Here is a 15,766-nt window from a genome sequence, read left to right on the forward strand (position 1 = left end):
CGATGCACTCTGCTTTCGACATTCATTTACATTAGATTCCATTATTTTCAATACAACTCCGCACACCAGCGTCACACTTTGCCGCCGTGTAAATCACGATTCAGTTAGCCTATATTTGGTCGTCGCCGCTCCATAAAATCCATTTTTCATCCAGTGTTTGCCTGTTAAAAACTGCGGGGCTGATGTGTGTGGCAAGTGACCGTGCACCATAGACTGTAGGCCTATAAAATGGCAGTGCACTCATGTCGGAAAGTTCCTTATTTTCAACTTCAACAAAGATAATGAATATAGTATGAATAAGTTATAGTATTTATTTATACTTATATACTTATAGTTTTTTTTCTGTTTGTTAGGGCGTTTATAATGTGTGTACCTTTTGTGCATGCACTTCTGCGGTAGCATTTATTTCAGTTTATATCAGCTATATTTCTGAAGAATAGGCCTATATTGTGTTCCCTCAAGGCCGGCTGCACATCTTTTGAAATTTTATTTGAAATAATCATATAGACCTACGTCTAAAGTTAAGTTAATAAAGTAACTTGCTTTGCTTTCATTTGAATCCCAATCAAGATACACAATAATTGCTTTATATTGTTAATATGGACTCCTGGAAAGTTCAGAAATGCAAAATAATAGAATTTTAATCATGTGATAAAATATGTGATTAATCGTGATTAACTATAGGAATTCAGCGATTAATCGCGCTTAAAATTTTTAATCGTTTGACAGCACTATAAATAACACTTAGTCTAAATCAATTCTAAAAACAGTATCCACATAGTGGGTGATTAATCAAGAGGCGCTTGCAATGACTGAGGCAGGGACTGAGCCTATGATTCTCTGTGCATAGTAAGGTAAGGTGCTCTGTGTGAGTGAGTGTCCTGGTGATGGTGTAAATGAGTAAGTCCAACAGTGCAACAGTACAAGAATAAAGTCTAGAGGCCAGCATAAAATAAATATGGACATATCAGAGAGTAGGCAAGGTAATATGAAAACGTAATAAATATATCACGTTTCTGGGCTAAAGAGAGCTCTTGGGAACAGATTTCAGTCTTGCAACTCTGTCGCTATAATGTCGCTCTGTCGCTATAGTCGAAAATCGATTGCACAATCGATTGGACCAAACAACACAAGTTTCGAAAACTAAAATAGGGAATCGATTTTAACCAAATATTTACACTATTAATTTTAAACGAAATAAACAAATAAAAAAGATAGATGTAACAAAATTCACAAACAAGAATATAATAATATAAAAGAATTACGAAGTGCAGTAAACACTGCGAAAGCTAAAAAGAAAATTCACACCAATTTTAGCACCGGGAACAGCTGTTTCAATCAGCTGCTGTGCTGCTCGTGTTTTGACAAAAAATGGAGGACAACGCGATCAACCTGTGCGACATGTAGAGAGACGAGTGATCGGCCCTAATAACTTGAGGAGTTCGATGTGGAAGTACTTCGGATTTTTGGTATACAGTATCAAACTATGGAGAAGAACAAAGCGGTAGGCTACACAAACTGTGCAATCGAGTTCTACGTAGGGGAAATTTGTTTGACATTTCTAATCGTAAACACAGACACAGCTACGTTGAAGCCTGCAGTCATGTCACTGATGTAATGGCAGTCCACTCGGCTTACTGGTTTTCGAGAATGTTGCACTTCTGTTTGTCATTGTGCACGAAACTTCACGCCAATAAATCATCAGAAATATTGCTAGCTTGCGTCTACAAGCTCCCTCTTTACGTTCGTCCTAATGCCTGTTAGTTGTTTGTGGACTGGCCTATATTTGGCGTTGAAAATGGAAACGTCTTTAGACATAAAAAAATCAATTTTACAATCGATTCAATGAACACTTATGTCTCAAAAATCGCACAGGATTTTTTCACAAAAGTGACATCCCTAGTTGTCAGTGTTGGGGGGCTTTCTCCCTAGGTGGGGTTGTTTTTGCAGCTGGGGCCTCTGCTGGGAAAGCGTGAGAGTGTCCAGGGATTGGGAGGGGTGGGGGGAGGTGGGGTGGGATGGGGTGAGGTGGATTGAGGGGTGGTGGCGAGAGAAGCGACAGAGTTGCAAAACTGAAATCTGTTCCCTAGAGCTCTCTTTAGCCCAGAAACGTGATACGTCTGTAAACGCTCGGCAGTGACGACAGCAAGCGTGACACCTAGGCACTCAGCATGCGCGGGATTAAGACTCAGATATTCTCAGGCCTCCTCCTCTGCCCAGTGAAGACTTCAAGATGTGCCCGCTCTCTTTTTAGGGAAAAAGGGATATTTTAGAAAGGTATATAGTCACTCAACATAGCCAAGAAAAGTGAGTCAACCTGCCTGGAAAGTGTGACTGGCTGACTGTCTATGTATGTTGGTGTGTGTGTGTGTGTGTGTGTGCGTGTGTGCGTGTGCGTGTGTGTTCTGAAAATAGAATCCGTGTCATGTGGTAATATGATAGCTTTGCTCTTACTCAATCCTTTAGAGAAGTGTGTTTTCAGAGGGTGTAAGTTAAAGTTTTGTCCTGTTGAAAATGACACTGATTGGACGGCAGGGGTGCGCTCTGCTAAATGAGCAAGGGAAGCCTGCCATCTAGTGGTTCAGATAGGTTTATACGCCTTTATTAGGAACACACTCTGTCACACACTGCACTGTCCTTTGAGAGGTCTTTCTGACTTGCTTCTCTCCTACTGAGCCTCAGGGTGTCTTCCCTCCGTCACATACTTCACTGATATCCCCTCCTCTCCCAGCCATAGTGGAAGATCTTTGGGTTTGTGTTGCATCCCATCTCCATAGCCTTTCCTTTTTTCATCCTCATCCTTCCTCCATCCCAGACACACACACACACACACACACACACACACACACACACACACACACACGTACCACGAACACACACTCAGACACACACACACACACAGTCTTCATAAGTCCTCATGAGAACAGGAAGCAGCAAGCCCAGCATGTCACTCCTGAGAAGCTCTTAAGTTCCTGATATGTGTCTCCTGAGCCCAGCAATGATCAAAGGAAGCCCTGTGTGCACACATCCACCCAAAGTCCTCTCAGAGGTCCCCACAAAACACAGGGCCTGCTAACTCCGTTACAGTAAAGCAGTACCGTCATTTCCCAACTATTAGCCGAGGTTTATACATTGATTTTACAATGTAAGATGTATTTTTTCAGCTATGAGGTTTACACAGGGGTAGTTAATATGATATCAATATTAATAAAAAAATAAAAAATAATTGACATAAAACACTGTCCTGCAGTTTTTACACAATGCAGCTAATGCACACTAAAGGACTGTATGTTTATAGAGTACCTGAGGGTCAGTCATACTCTATGAGGATGTGGGTCTCGGTGTGTTAGGGCTTGGATATAGCATAATGGCAGATGCATACTGAGTTGTGTCTAGATGTGACTAATGACTGAAAATGAATGTGAAATTTCTGTATAATTAAGAATCAGGTGTGTATGACGTGTCTGTGAGTGTGTGTGCTTGTGTGTTTGAATGAAACTGTGTGTGTGTGTGTGTCTAGATTTCTTAAATTAAATAATGTTTGTGCTAGTTGCACACATTGGTGTTGTTTAATGTTGCTGGTGGTTATAGCATGAATGAAATATGTGCATAAACATGTGGAGGAAACCTTGTTGTTAATTTGTGGGAGTAGACCAGATGTTGTGTGTCCAGTGTCCAGGGTAAATCTTTACTGCTCTCTGCTGGTTAAGATGGGGAGTGCAGACATGAGCCCCACACACAAATACACACTCAGTAAACTATACACACGGCTTCAAATCTACATTGTGGGAGTCATCTAATTCACATACACAAACACATACATACAGGCATAGTCACCGACACAAACAGTCACAGACACACACACACACACACACACACAGACATAAACACATTGATATACACCAAAAACGATCCCTCAGGTTTTGCTTGACCTTAAGTGTCCAGGGCATGTTTACACCTTCACATTTGATTTACATTGCATTACATTTGATTACACCATTACTGGCTCTTCTGTCATTAACCCGAGCAGGCGCCGGGCCTGGCAGCACTGGCCTCCACAGTGACCGGCCCTGAAATAGATAACACATAAGTGGTCAACACCAGCATGTGGACAACGCATTTGGAGTGGAGAGGGTGGGGGCAGGGGAGGAGGGGAGGTTGTTTGTGTGTGTGTGTTTGTGTTGTGTTGTGTTGTGTTGTGTTGTGTTGATATTTGGGAAGAAGACAGCACAACACCCTGACACAGAATATCAGGGGTGTTCCTGTCCATCCTTAGCAGTCTGGCAGCTTAGACCACACAGAGATTTAAACCTGCCGCCTGTCATTGAAGGAAGTGTTGCATCATGTTAAAGCACTGTCACCTCGAGTAAAACCGAGTCCAATGCCAGATAAAAATGTAGTGGCATTTCACTCTCTACATTTGTGGTATATCTGTAATGTAGATATGTCATGTCCAGAGTTTGTACGTATTTGTTAAGTATGTGTCTCTTAGCGGTGATCTTCTGAAAGTGTCTTTACAGCGTTAGGAACTGTGTGGGCTAACTTTGCATTCATGGGCTGTAATCTAATGAGAGGTCATGATAGTCTGAGTTGGGTGGCTTTTCTTAGAAGAAAAGGCAGCCAAGAATAGAGTAGGCCCTCATAAAATCAACTTCCTCGTGCTGGCTAGATTAAGTGTGTGTGTGAGTGTGTGTGTTTGTATATGTGTGTGTGTGTGTGTGTGTGTGTATGTTGTGTTTTTACATGACGTCTCTTTTATAGAAGCACATTTCAAAACACATCCAGGGAGTCCAGGTAAAGGGTTATCTCTATGGAGATGGCATTTGGCATTTCTATTTTCAGTTTGTGTGTGTGTGTGTGTGTGTGTGTGTGTGTGTGTGTGTGTGTGTGTTTGTGTGTGTGAGTATATAAAGTCTGCCTGGTGCCTGCATGGTGCTGAAATAAAGGCTTTATCTGAGGATATCGTTTTACGTGCTTGCACACGTGCAAACACATAGACTGGCAGACACCTCTCTCCCACCTATCTCTCTCTGTCTCTCTCTTTCTCTCATTCTCTCCCACTCTCTTTGATATAAACTTTCTCTCTCTCTCGGTCTCTCTCTAGCCCCCTTTACCCACAACCACATAGTGTCCCTCTTTAAAATTCAAATACAAAATGTTTTATTGGCATGACAAGGTCACTCGTATTGCCAAAGCAGTTATTATACAATACAAAAATCTGAACACACCCACATACATATATGATGCATTTTCTCTCTATCTGTCTCTTTCTTTCTCTCTCTCTTTCCTCTCTCTCTATCTCTATAGCCGTCTTTACCCACAAAAACAAACAAATACAGTCGTCTCTCTTTCTTTCCCTCTCTCTCTCTCTCTCACTTTTACACACACACACACACTCACACACACACACACACACACACACACACACACACACACTACTCCCCTCACCCCTTTTGCCTGACCCAGCTTGCATTTGACATTGTGTTTAAAGTTGGGCAATTATTACGAAATCTAGGTTGCAAAATCCAGATATATGATGCAGTTTCTCTATGACAGCGGTGGCTGGCCGTGTTGTTTTGGCTGGCTTGAGTGTACGGGTCAAAAGGCACCTCAGAAGTATCCTTCTCTGAGCCCATCCCATCATTCCAGCCAAGACTAGCAGAGCTCCTCAGCCCCATGAGTCTGCACTGCCCCCTTGAGGCATGGAGGACCACTGAGGACTGAACGCTCAGCAGTGCACTGCCCCGAGAAACAAGTACATGGAGCTTGAAGAAAAGTTTAGACATCAAAGCCATAATTGCATGATTACATCCCAGCCATAATTACATGAGAAAGTGAAGAAATTGCTGAAATGAAAAAAAGAAAGTGGCACCACCATGCCCCCTAACCCTCCACACGTCCCCCTTTTTCTACTGCCCCCATGAGGACAAATGTAAGACATCCTCACTATGTCACACACAGTGGCGGCTGCTGCTCTTTGGAACAGAGGAAGCTCTGATAAAAATGGTTAATTAATAAATTAATATTATTAAGGTGCTGTATTGTTCTTTGAGGGAAAAAATGATCCCAATACCCAGAATAGACCAAACAGTATATGTTAGAGTTCTGAGACATAGCAGCTGGCTTGGCTACATTTTATCAGTCACTTTGGGGGGGGGGGTTAAATAGGTTATTTGGTAGCCCACTAGAGATATTTCTCTGTGACTACTATGTACGTTCATCTGCTGTGCTGTTTTCTTATTTATTTTTATTTTATATATTTATTCTTATTTATTTATTTTGAATTTCCCCGTCCCCTTTTAAAATTCAAGTATTAACATATTAACATATAAAATTAGCATAACATAGCTCACTATATAACTGTGTAGCCTGGCTATCTGGCTACAACTATTATGAGAATTTGAGCAGCAACTCCAGCCACTATGACAGTTCCTCCAATCATCATACAGAAGCTCGGCGTCTGGGCCATCCCACTGCCCCATTCACTCCCGTCAGGCGTTTCCTCGAAATGACATTTTGTGGTGTTTATCCTATATACATCTGGGTTTCTGCACTGAGATCAGCCCACTCTGTAGTGCCATTGAAAGTCCAGTGATGCAAAGCTTCTATGGGGATTGTGTCATCACAGCAATGTATTAGGGGTCCGAAATCACAATAGATGACCGGCAAAACCTTATTGCTGAACGAACTATCCATGAAGTTGAATAAATTTTTAGCATGTTCTAGTTGGAATAATAGGCTAATGTTATACAGTATTATTTGATGCAGTTTTCCATGATATTTTAGAGGAGGCTGAGCTTCCCCTGTAGTCTTAGATCAATAACCTCTGGTCACAAATAAGGAGTGGAATCTCTGAGGAGGAGACTGGGGTTGGATGCGGGTGGTGCAAGTCTCCTGGCCTCCACTAGGGGCCGTCATTTACCAGATGTCCCCCCAGAGCCCAACACCCTGTGCCCCATCTGAGCTGTCACTGAGGTCTGAGTTAGGTGGTGGTGGTGGTGGTGGTGGGGGTTTATTGGCCCCCCACTCCACAAGTACAGAACGTACAGGGACACTAGAGACCAGCCAGATATACAAGTTATCCTCTCTAAAGTGGGAGTGACCAATGGGTGGAGAGAGAGAGAGAGAGAGAGACAGAAGGAGAGGAAGAGAGAGAGAGAAGAGAGAGCAAGAAGAGGAGGCGGCCAAGGTTGCCAGTATTAGCTGTCCTCTTCCTAAGGGATTCCCAACGCTGATGATTCGACCTCAGCAAGTACCTGACCTCAGCGCACCGTCCCCTCTCTCCTCATCCCTTCTGCACCCGCACCCCTCCGTCCTGGGCCGCGGTCACCGCTGACCCTCGCTCCTCGCTGCCCACATCTGTGTCCAACACTGCGCTGGTGCTCGTTCTCAGCCCTGTGGAATAATTAGCAGTTTCACACCAGGCATCGGATCTGAGCTCCTTCCCCGCATGTTTGTATTGTTTTGATACTTGAAGAGGGAATTATTCTGCAGTATCGTTGACAGCCAGCTCGTCTTCTGGATCACTCTGTATCTGCTGTGCAGTTGCATGCATGTCTGGCCAGTGGACAAACCAAGCAAACTCTATCTGGCAGCATCACAGTCCCCGCTGTCAGAGCCTTGCCTTGAGGTCTCTGTAGGAATGCCCAGTCGTGTCGAACAAAAAGAGACATTCTTTGGTATTTGATCACACCTGAATATTAAAAACGTGGTTCCCAGTCATTCCAGCTGCATAAATAATCTTGACGAATTCCCACAATGAGAAACATATGGCGAGTAGTCTTATCCCATGAATTTGTCCACGGAAATGTTTGATAAAACAGTCTAAAGGGTCAGGCATGAGTGAAGGAGACTATCTGAATAGCCCCAGGGCCTGAGGTCCACTCCCACGCAGCGGCATTGTTCCCTAGAGAGCATGTGCTGGACCAAGACAGGGGTCATAGCATTTCTCACGTTACATGCAGATCAGATTCACCTCTGATTCTTCAGTCCCACTCGCCTATAAATATGTAAGGCCAGAGGTGACGCTATGTGCACTCTCTTCTTCCAAACTAGTAGTCATGCTTTGCATGGTCTGTCAGTTAGTACGACCGCACAGGAAATTGTTGGCTAAAAGATAGCCTTGGTGGTGAGAGTGTGTGTGTGTGTGTGTGTGTGTGTGTGTGTGTGTGTGTGTGTGTGTGTGTGTGTGTGTGTGTGTGCGTGCGCGCATATGTGTTGTGATGTACTGTGCTTTATTGGTCTCTGAAGGGCCTGGCGTGAGAGATGAGACTGTGACAGGACGTTCCCTATTGAAACTAGATGTTCTCTCATTGTATTACCAGGCCCCATGCTGGTATGGGCTATAGGATATCTTTACCATTTACCAGCTAGTGTGACATAAGTCATCAGTAGGTTTCGAGTTCTCACATTGAGGATGAGTCTGTGGGTGTGTGTGTGTGTGTGTGTGTGTGTGTGTGTGTGTGTGTGTGTGTGTGTGTGTGTGTGTTTGTGTGTGGACAGCAAAACTTAACTTAACCTATTTATATCTTATTCAGTCACAGATGTTATTTCATTTATGCTACTTATGACTTTGTATGGCCAGATGGAGCAGCGGCACATACTCTGTAGTGCTAGTGCTGGGTCTGAGGCACTGGCATTGACACTGGCACAGGGGCAGGCACAGGGGCAGGGGCAGGCGCAGGGGCAGGGACAGGCACAGGGGCAAGAGCAGGGGCAGACACAGGGGCGGGGGCAGGCACAGGGGCAAGAGCAGGGGCAGGGGCGGGGGCAAGAGCAGGGGCAGGGGCGGGGGCAGGAGCAGGGGCAGGAGCAGGGGTAGGAGCAGGAGCATGGGCAGGAGCAGGGGCAGAGGCGGGGGCAGGCACAGCCGGGTGAGGGCAGCCAGACTGGCAGCCAGATGAGCTGTGCAGACATGAAGCACGCGGACACTTCCAGAAGTCCCCTGCAGGCCCGACATAAATAAAATCGTGTTGGCTTACATGTCAAAAGTGATCCTGAGGTGGGAGGGCCGATGAGAGCTGTGCTATCCACATGTGATACTGTTGTAGGGGCATGCAGCAGCCAGAACACCATGGCTTCAGTTCCTGGTTGGCACTGTTGGGAGCTAATCCTGAGGTGCTCCAAGGGGGATTTTCCCTGCAGTTAAAGTGTAAACAATAAACTTTTTGATTAGTCGGTCACGGTACGTGTAATTAGTTGGGCACATTGAAAATGTCTATGACATTGTGTATGAATCTGCTTCTTCTACATGGTGCGTTTGGATATGGCACTTTACAGGGAAATTCCATTAACTTAAATCAGAACAATATTAACATAGTTTTTGGTTTTGTTGAAGGTACAGTAGCTGAGGTGATAAAACTTAGTAGTGATTGGATTAACTAACATGGAATATCGATACACTTCATCTGTTTTAAGCTTCAGTGTTCTGTGTAGCAAGCCGTTTATTTTTACTTAACAGTTGCTGGGAAATGCTGAGAAAGCAAGGGGAATTGTGTTGGGCAGATTTAATACTGGAAAGCACACAGCATATTGCAGCCCTTGCCCTACCCTACCCTACCCTAGCCACTCTGGCATCTTGATGTGTTTGATATTCCCCCAGCAGCTGTCCAAGACAGGCCAGGGGATTCTGGGATTGCTATCTGCAGTTGAAATGTCAGGAGGCCTGCAGCCGGCAGGTGGTATTTATACGGCAGCAGTGGTACGGCCTGGGGGATAGGCGTGGGGGTGGGGGGTGTAGCTGCAGAGGCCGGGGGTGATGGAGTTTAGCGCTCCGCCATTGCTCAGCGTAAATTCTGCTGCACCTTCATCCTGTCACATCAAACGCATTTAAGCTTTCGCTAGCTGTGCTGCTATGCAGTCTGGTAAGTATCAATACAGACGCGTCATACGGACCAGTTCTAAGTCAAGAGATAAGAAGATTCCTCTGCACTGCACCACCTGTGTCCTGACACTAGATGGCAGTGTGAACTTACCATTTGGCTACTCGAGTCTCTTGAAATTATATTTGCGATGACCACTATTACAAGTACTATTAGACTATTACTACGTGAAACCCACTAGACGTAACTGAGCGAGCTTGTGGGAGAAGCCGGTGCAGTGCAGAAGTTTGTCAGGGCTTGCCGACTCTTGATTGCGTGGCGTTGTGAGTGAGTTGTCCTCAGCGCCTGCCCTCAGCCCACCCGCCCGCCCGCTCCCTCGCTGCCAACATTCTTAAGGAGCAGGTGCCTGCCGCTCCTCTTATCTGGTTTCGTCTTCGAGTTGCCACTCCGACATCGAGTCTGAAAAGAAGCAGAAGAATTTGGCCACGTCGACGTCGAATGTATTGGTTGATAGCTGATACAGCAGCAGAAGATATCACTGCATTAACACTTAGGTCACACTCTGGTGCCTGCATGTAAAGGTATTCATCTTAATTCTTGTGCCACCAAAAAGAGATCTTGCCTGTTTGTCTTGGTCCCAGCGGTCCCCTTGTTTTTGGGTCGCTAGTCCAAGACCAAGGACTATTAGAGGTCCACCTCAGCTGCTGAGGTGAACATGTTGGCTATATTCAGATGACTGCGCTGTGTTAGCAGGTTCTGTGATAAGGTAGTGGGGGGTGAAAAGAACAAAGAGATGTCTGGCAAACTGTCAACATTCCTTCCGTGTCCGTGCCTCAAGAGAACAGTGTGAGCGCTCAGTCTTTCCCAGCATGCTCAGCAACATGCTATACATAAACCCAAGCTCTGAGGAGAACACCGCACGTGTCCATCGTTGTCCATGGAAATAGAAAAACATGGGAGATAATCCTAAATCCGGGACCATTCAGGCCTGAGTTGGACATGGACAACTTTGAGAGAAAGCTATTGCACTTAAAGCATGTGTCAATGAGTGGATCATCGCCTGACAGGCTAGAAGCCTGTCCAGTTAGGGGTTGATATATTTATACATTGTTTGGGGAGAATCCTCCATTCCTTTCCTGGTATAATGATGTAAAACCACTGACTAAAGAGTGTGTGTGTGAAAGTGCCCTGCCCAGCCCACCGCCAGTGTCCTTTCTGGACCCAGTGGTCTCACTTATCCTCTTGAGCAGTCCCACCCTAGTCCCATATCAGGCCTGTGTGTAAACAAACTCCTGATGGCACCAAGTTGCTCTTCATCTGTGTACATGCAGTGTCTAACTTTGGCTGTTCCAATGGTCGCTGAAGTGTGTGTGTGTGTGTGTGTGTGTGTGTGTGTGTAAGGACTGGGGAGGGGGAGACTTCCTCTCCCACAATGCACTTTATATACTCACAAATACTCAAAGACATTTGACACGTTGCCCCTTTCCCAGTACACACAGACACATGCAAACACACTCACACACACACACACACACACACACACACACACACACACACACACATACACACACACACACACACGTGGCCCCCCTGTTGGTCCGGACAGCCTAAGAGACAGCGAGAGAGGGGGCAGAGACGCGTCCCTTCCGCAAACCCTAGACCCCCAGCCTGGGTCATGTTTCGCCGCACACGGAGCCATTGCTCGCCTCGGAAGCGAGAGACTAAGCCGTGCAAATCCGACCAGAGCGACTGAAGCCCTGAGTGCATTTGAATGCGCTTGCATCCGTGCGTGCTGGCGTGCGTGCGTGTGTGTGTGTGTGTGTTTGTGTTTGCGTTAGAGCAGTGCACTGTGAGCGCGCGCACACCTGTCTGCCTGTGTAAGTGTGTTCGCGTTTTTTTTTTTTTTTTCTTCTCTTTCCTGGAACCCCCCCCTTGTGTGGGAGGCCTTTGAAGTGGCCGAGGCGGCCGGCCCTGACGGGCACCATGCTCCAGCTCTCCGATGACTACGCGCGCGGGCAGCACGCTGGGAAGCCCTCCTTTCTGACCGAGCCCTGCAGCTTGCTCTCCTGGACAGAGCCCCCTTACGAGTGGAGTTTAGTGAGCGTGAGTGTTTGTCGGCGTGTGTGCGACCGCACGTGTGCATGAGCACAAGGAGAGGCAGAGAGGAGGAGAGAGAGAGAGAGAGTGAGGGAGTGAGAGAAAGAGAGAGATAGAGAGAGAGCAAGAGAGAGAAAGAGGCTGATTGTCCACTGAAGGTACCAGAGGAGGTCAGATCTCTCTGTACTGGCTGGGGAAGTCACTGAGGACCTTACGAGTGGCGGGTTCTCGTTTTTTTTTGCCATCTCTCTTTACGGTCAAGGCCTCTTTACTGAGGCCTGTTTTTTTTTTCTTTCTTGTGATTTTTTTCTAAACAAAAAAAAACAAGCAAAGCCTTGTGTGGACGTGTGGTGTCGTGTGTGGAGGCCCTGTCCTCTTAAACATGATGATTAAAGAGACCTCTCTGAGGCTGGATCCTGACTTGAGAGGGGAGCTGGCCTTCCTGGCCAGGGGCTGTGACTTTGTGCTCCCATCGCGCTTCAAGAAGAGGCTCAAGTCCTTCCAGCAAGCAGCACAGGTCAGTAGAGAGCTCGGAGCCCGCACCGGCAAACGCCGCTTTGAGTCTAGCACTGCCGCTAACTCCCACATGCCAGGGAAGACAAGCTATTTGTGGACAGATACCAACATGCCTATTAATAGAGCTGGAAGGTGGTGGTTGGGGGTTGTGGTTGGGGGTGTGTGGGTGGAGGAGTAGTGTCAAAGTGAATGTTGGGTATAGGAGCATGGGAAGGGGGGGGGGGGGGGGTGAGGATTGTGGGTGAATGCAGGAGCAAGCATTCGGTCACAGCTGTTGGGCACTTTTTATGTTGGCTTGATTCCTCATGCCCTGTTACTCACTGGGGCAACGTTGTAAAAATGTAGTGTTGGAAAGTCGTACGTACATGCATCATCAGAGTGGATGTGTTCTGGGTCCATAGGCTGTTTGAATTGCGGAGCGTAAGGCATCATGTCATCACGGAGAACAAAAATGAATGCAACAAGTGGGTGTGATTGTCAGTCAAACATGCAGTAAATGTGAACTCATGTGAATTACTGGGTAGAACACATGGGAACCTGTGCTGATTTGCTGCACACACAGATTACCGTCACTGGAACTGCAACTACATGCTCTACCACAGTGTTTCTCAAAGTGTGGTCCGGGGACCACTGGTGGTCCGCAAGCTATTCCAAATGGTCCGCGAGCAGACATGATAAAAAATAATTTAGACAAGTTGTTTGCAATATTGAACCAACTTGTATGTAAATCCAAACAGTTCTCAACACTGTAAGATATGGCAGTTTAAATCATATGAATCCTCTGACACGATAAGCAAAGTGCAAAGACAATAAGCAAGGTGGTTCAGTGAGTAGGCCTATTGTGTAGGCTAATATACTGTTGAAGTAGGTCTAATCTTTTTTTTTAGCTAGGTGGTCCATGCGTTTTTATTGGTTAAGTGGTCCTTCGTCTGAAAAAGTTTGAGAAACACTGCTCTACCATGTTGAACTCCCAACAGTGACAACCAGGAACTGAGCCCATGGTGTTCTGGCCGCTCAGTGGACACATAGATTTCAGGTGGCCGTGCTCATGGACTCCAGCAGTGCTTAGGCATCAGCGTCACATACTCACCTGTCACTGAGCAGCTGTAGTTACCCTGCAGATGATGTGTGTGTGTGTGTGTGTGTATGTGTGTGTGTGTGTGTGTGTGTGGCCACACTGCTAGCCAATGGAAACAGCAGCACAGGTGCAGAGTGCAAAGTTTCTCAAGTTCATGTGATGGACACTTCATAGAAAGGCAGAGAGAAAGAGAGACAAAGATGAGAGAAAAAGAAAGAGAGAGAGAAAGAAACAAACAAGCAAAGAAAGAAAGAAAGAAAGAAAGAAAGAAAGAAAGAAAGAAAGAAAGGCTCTATATCCATTGAAGCTGCTTTGTATCTGTCATATCAATGAGAGATGTCCATGTGACCACATTATATATATATATATATATATATATCTTCCTGGATAATCTTCAGAAGGGGGTGTAGCATGTGTTTGTGTGTGTGAGAGTGTGTTTTGGGAAGGGGGTATTTTTAGGGGTCCAGAGAAGAGTGTAGTGGGTAGTGGGGTCTCTCATGTTGTGCTGAGGAGCTCTTGTCATCACGTCAGCAGGACAGCTAGTGTGTCCGGCGCTGGTAATCCGGGCCGGCCCGGTTCCTGTGAGGTGTGCTGGGAGGATCGGATAGCCCAGCTAAGCCCGGCTTAGCCCGACCTTGTGCTCCCACACCACTGTAGGTGTCTTGTAAAATTCACACAAAGCTCAGTGGCGTGATGAATCAGTGGGTTTGAGTGTCATTGCCACACCTCTGACAGGAGGCCTGTCACAGTGATGCAGAGGAGAGAGGTGAGCTCATCCCGTCAACTGACTGCCGAGTCCATTTTTTCACCTCAGAATGATGACCAATTTGTATTTTTTTTTTTTTTTTTTTTTTTTTTTTTTTTTTAAAGTTCAGTTTTGCACCTGACTATGGCCTGCTAGACAGATACCAGCAGAAGTCCTTCTACACAGTGGTGGTTAGAAATGTGTGGGTTTGGTGACCGGTTGAGTAAGATAAGCTGTTTTGCACCCTGGCTGCTTTAAGCTGGAACATGTGTAGCACTCCGTCCATGCCTCAGATGTGGGCTGCTTCAGACTTTGGCACATTTGAAATGGAATCCTGTCCCCTTACAGAGTCCAGCGTTAACGCAACGTTATTGACTCACTCTGGGTCTCCACACGTAGACTTCAGGAGACACTTTCTAATTTGAATGATGGAACAGGCAATAATAATGATTAGGAAACAGAAACAATGCAACAGAACAAGTGTTGTTGCTACACTTAATTACACTTGCATGGGTTTATTGAGCTACACCTGAATGGGGCGCCCTACACTGACAACACCAAATGAAAATGAGTGAATGAATGAAGAGCTAGCTGGATCTGGTTTGTGCTATAAAGGTGCAATAAGACTTTAAGAAGTGGAGGTGAGTGCCAACAAAACAATGCTTCATTCTCTCTCTCTCTCACTCTCTCTTTATTTCTCTCTCTCTCTCTCTCTCTCTCTCTCCCTCTCCCTCTCCCTCTCCCTCCATCCAGGTACAGAATAGCAAACCAGAGAAGAAACCTGGCACTCCTCCACCATCTCCAGCTCAGGCCCCCTCCTCGCCGACCCCACGACCCCTCACGCCACCACCCCCTGCCAACTACGTGGTGGTCGCTCCCCCTCCCATCTCCATAAACATTCCACGCTTCTATTTCCCCAAAGGCATCCCCAACTGCCCTGCCAACTATGACGAGGCCATTGGCAAAATCGAGAGTGCCTTCACCGAGTTCGAAGAAGAGAAAGCGGACATTTATGAGATGGGCAAGATCGCTAAGGTACAGTACGCACTCAGGAGATCACACCTGCTCTCTGTTATGTGGAGACCTATCTAGATATGGGTGACAAGGGCATCATGTCAAGGACGCACATGGCACAAACTAAATTGGAATGGTGACATTGGCATGAGGGATGTGTGTGTGTGTGTGTGTGTGTGTGTGTGTGTGTGTGTGTGTGTGTGTGGGTTGACCTGAGGAGTCCCCAATGGAGATCAGAGGTGGGGAGTCTATCAAATAGCTCACCACTAGCTAAAAGTAAAATTGATCATGAAATGCTAACAAATCATTAATAATACTATTATTACAGTTTGACAGACATATAGAGTTGTGTTGTTATTTCTGGTTTGTCCAAAGTCATCACACAATTCATGTTTAAGGGTTGGAGATGTTGAGGGTGGGTTCACTTATGGAATGTGCCAGCATGTTTCTCGTTAATCAACAGAAAAAGAAACCTGATGCAGTCACAAATGACCA

At 46.0% G+C, this 15,766-nt stretch overlaps 1 protein-coding gene across 8 annotated transcripts in view; it reads left to right on the forward strand.

The window, feature by feature from the left end:
- The window catches only part of ppp2r3a (protein phosphatase 2, regulatory subunit B'', alpha), a 78,540-nt gene that overhangs the window by 52,920 nt on the left and 9,854 nt on the right, over positions 1-15,766 (forward strand). For 6 of the 8 annotated variants that reach the window (XM_048245042.1, XM_048245033.1, XM_048245025.1 and 3 more), the window contains one exon: positions 15,011-15,292. In XM_048245042.1, the coding sequence (XP_048100999.1) occupies positions 15,011-15,292 (282 nt within the window). Of the gene's footprint in view, positions 1-11,169; positions 12,436-15,010; positions 15,293-15,766 lie in introns of those variants that run through there. The other 2 variants (XM_048245084.1, XM_048245075.1) reach the window with 2 other exon arrangements.

The sequence above is a fragment of the Alosa alosa genome, chromosome 1 (assembly GCF_017589495.1).
Source record: "Alosa alosa isolate M-15738 ecotype Scorff River chromosome 1, AALO_Geno_1.1, whole genome shotgun sequence".
Lineage (NCBI taxonomy): Eukaryota > Metazoa > Chordata > Actinopteri > Clupeiformes > Clupeidae > Alosa > Alosa alosa.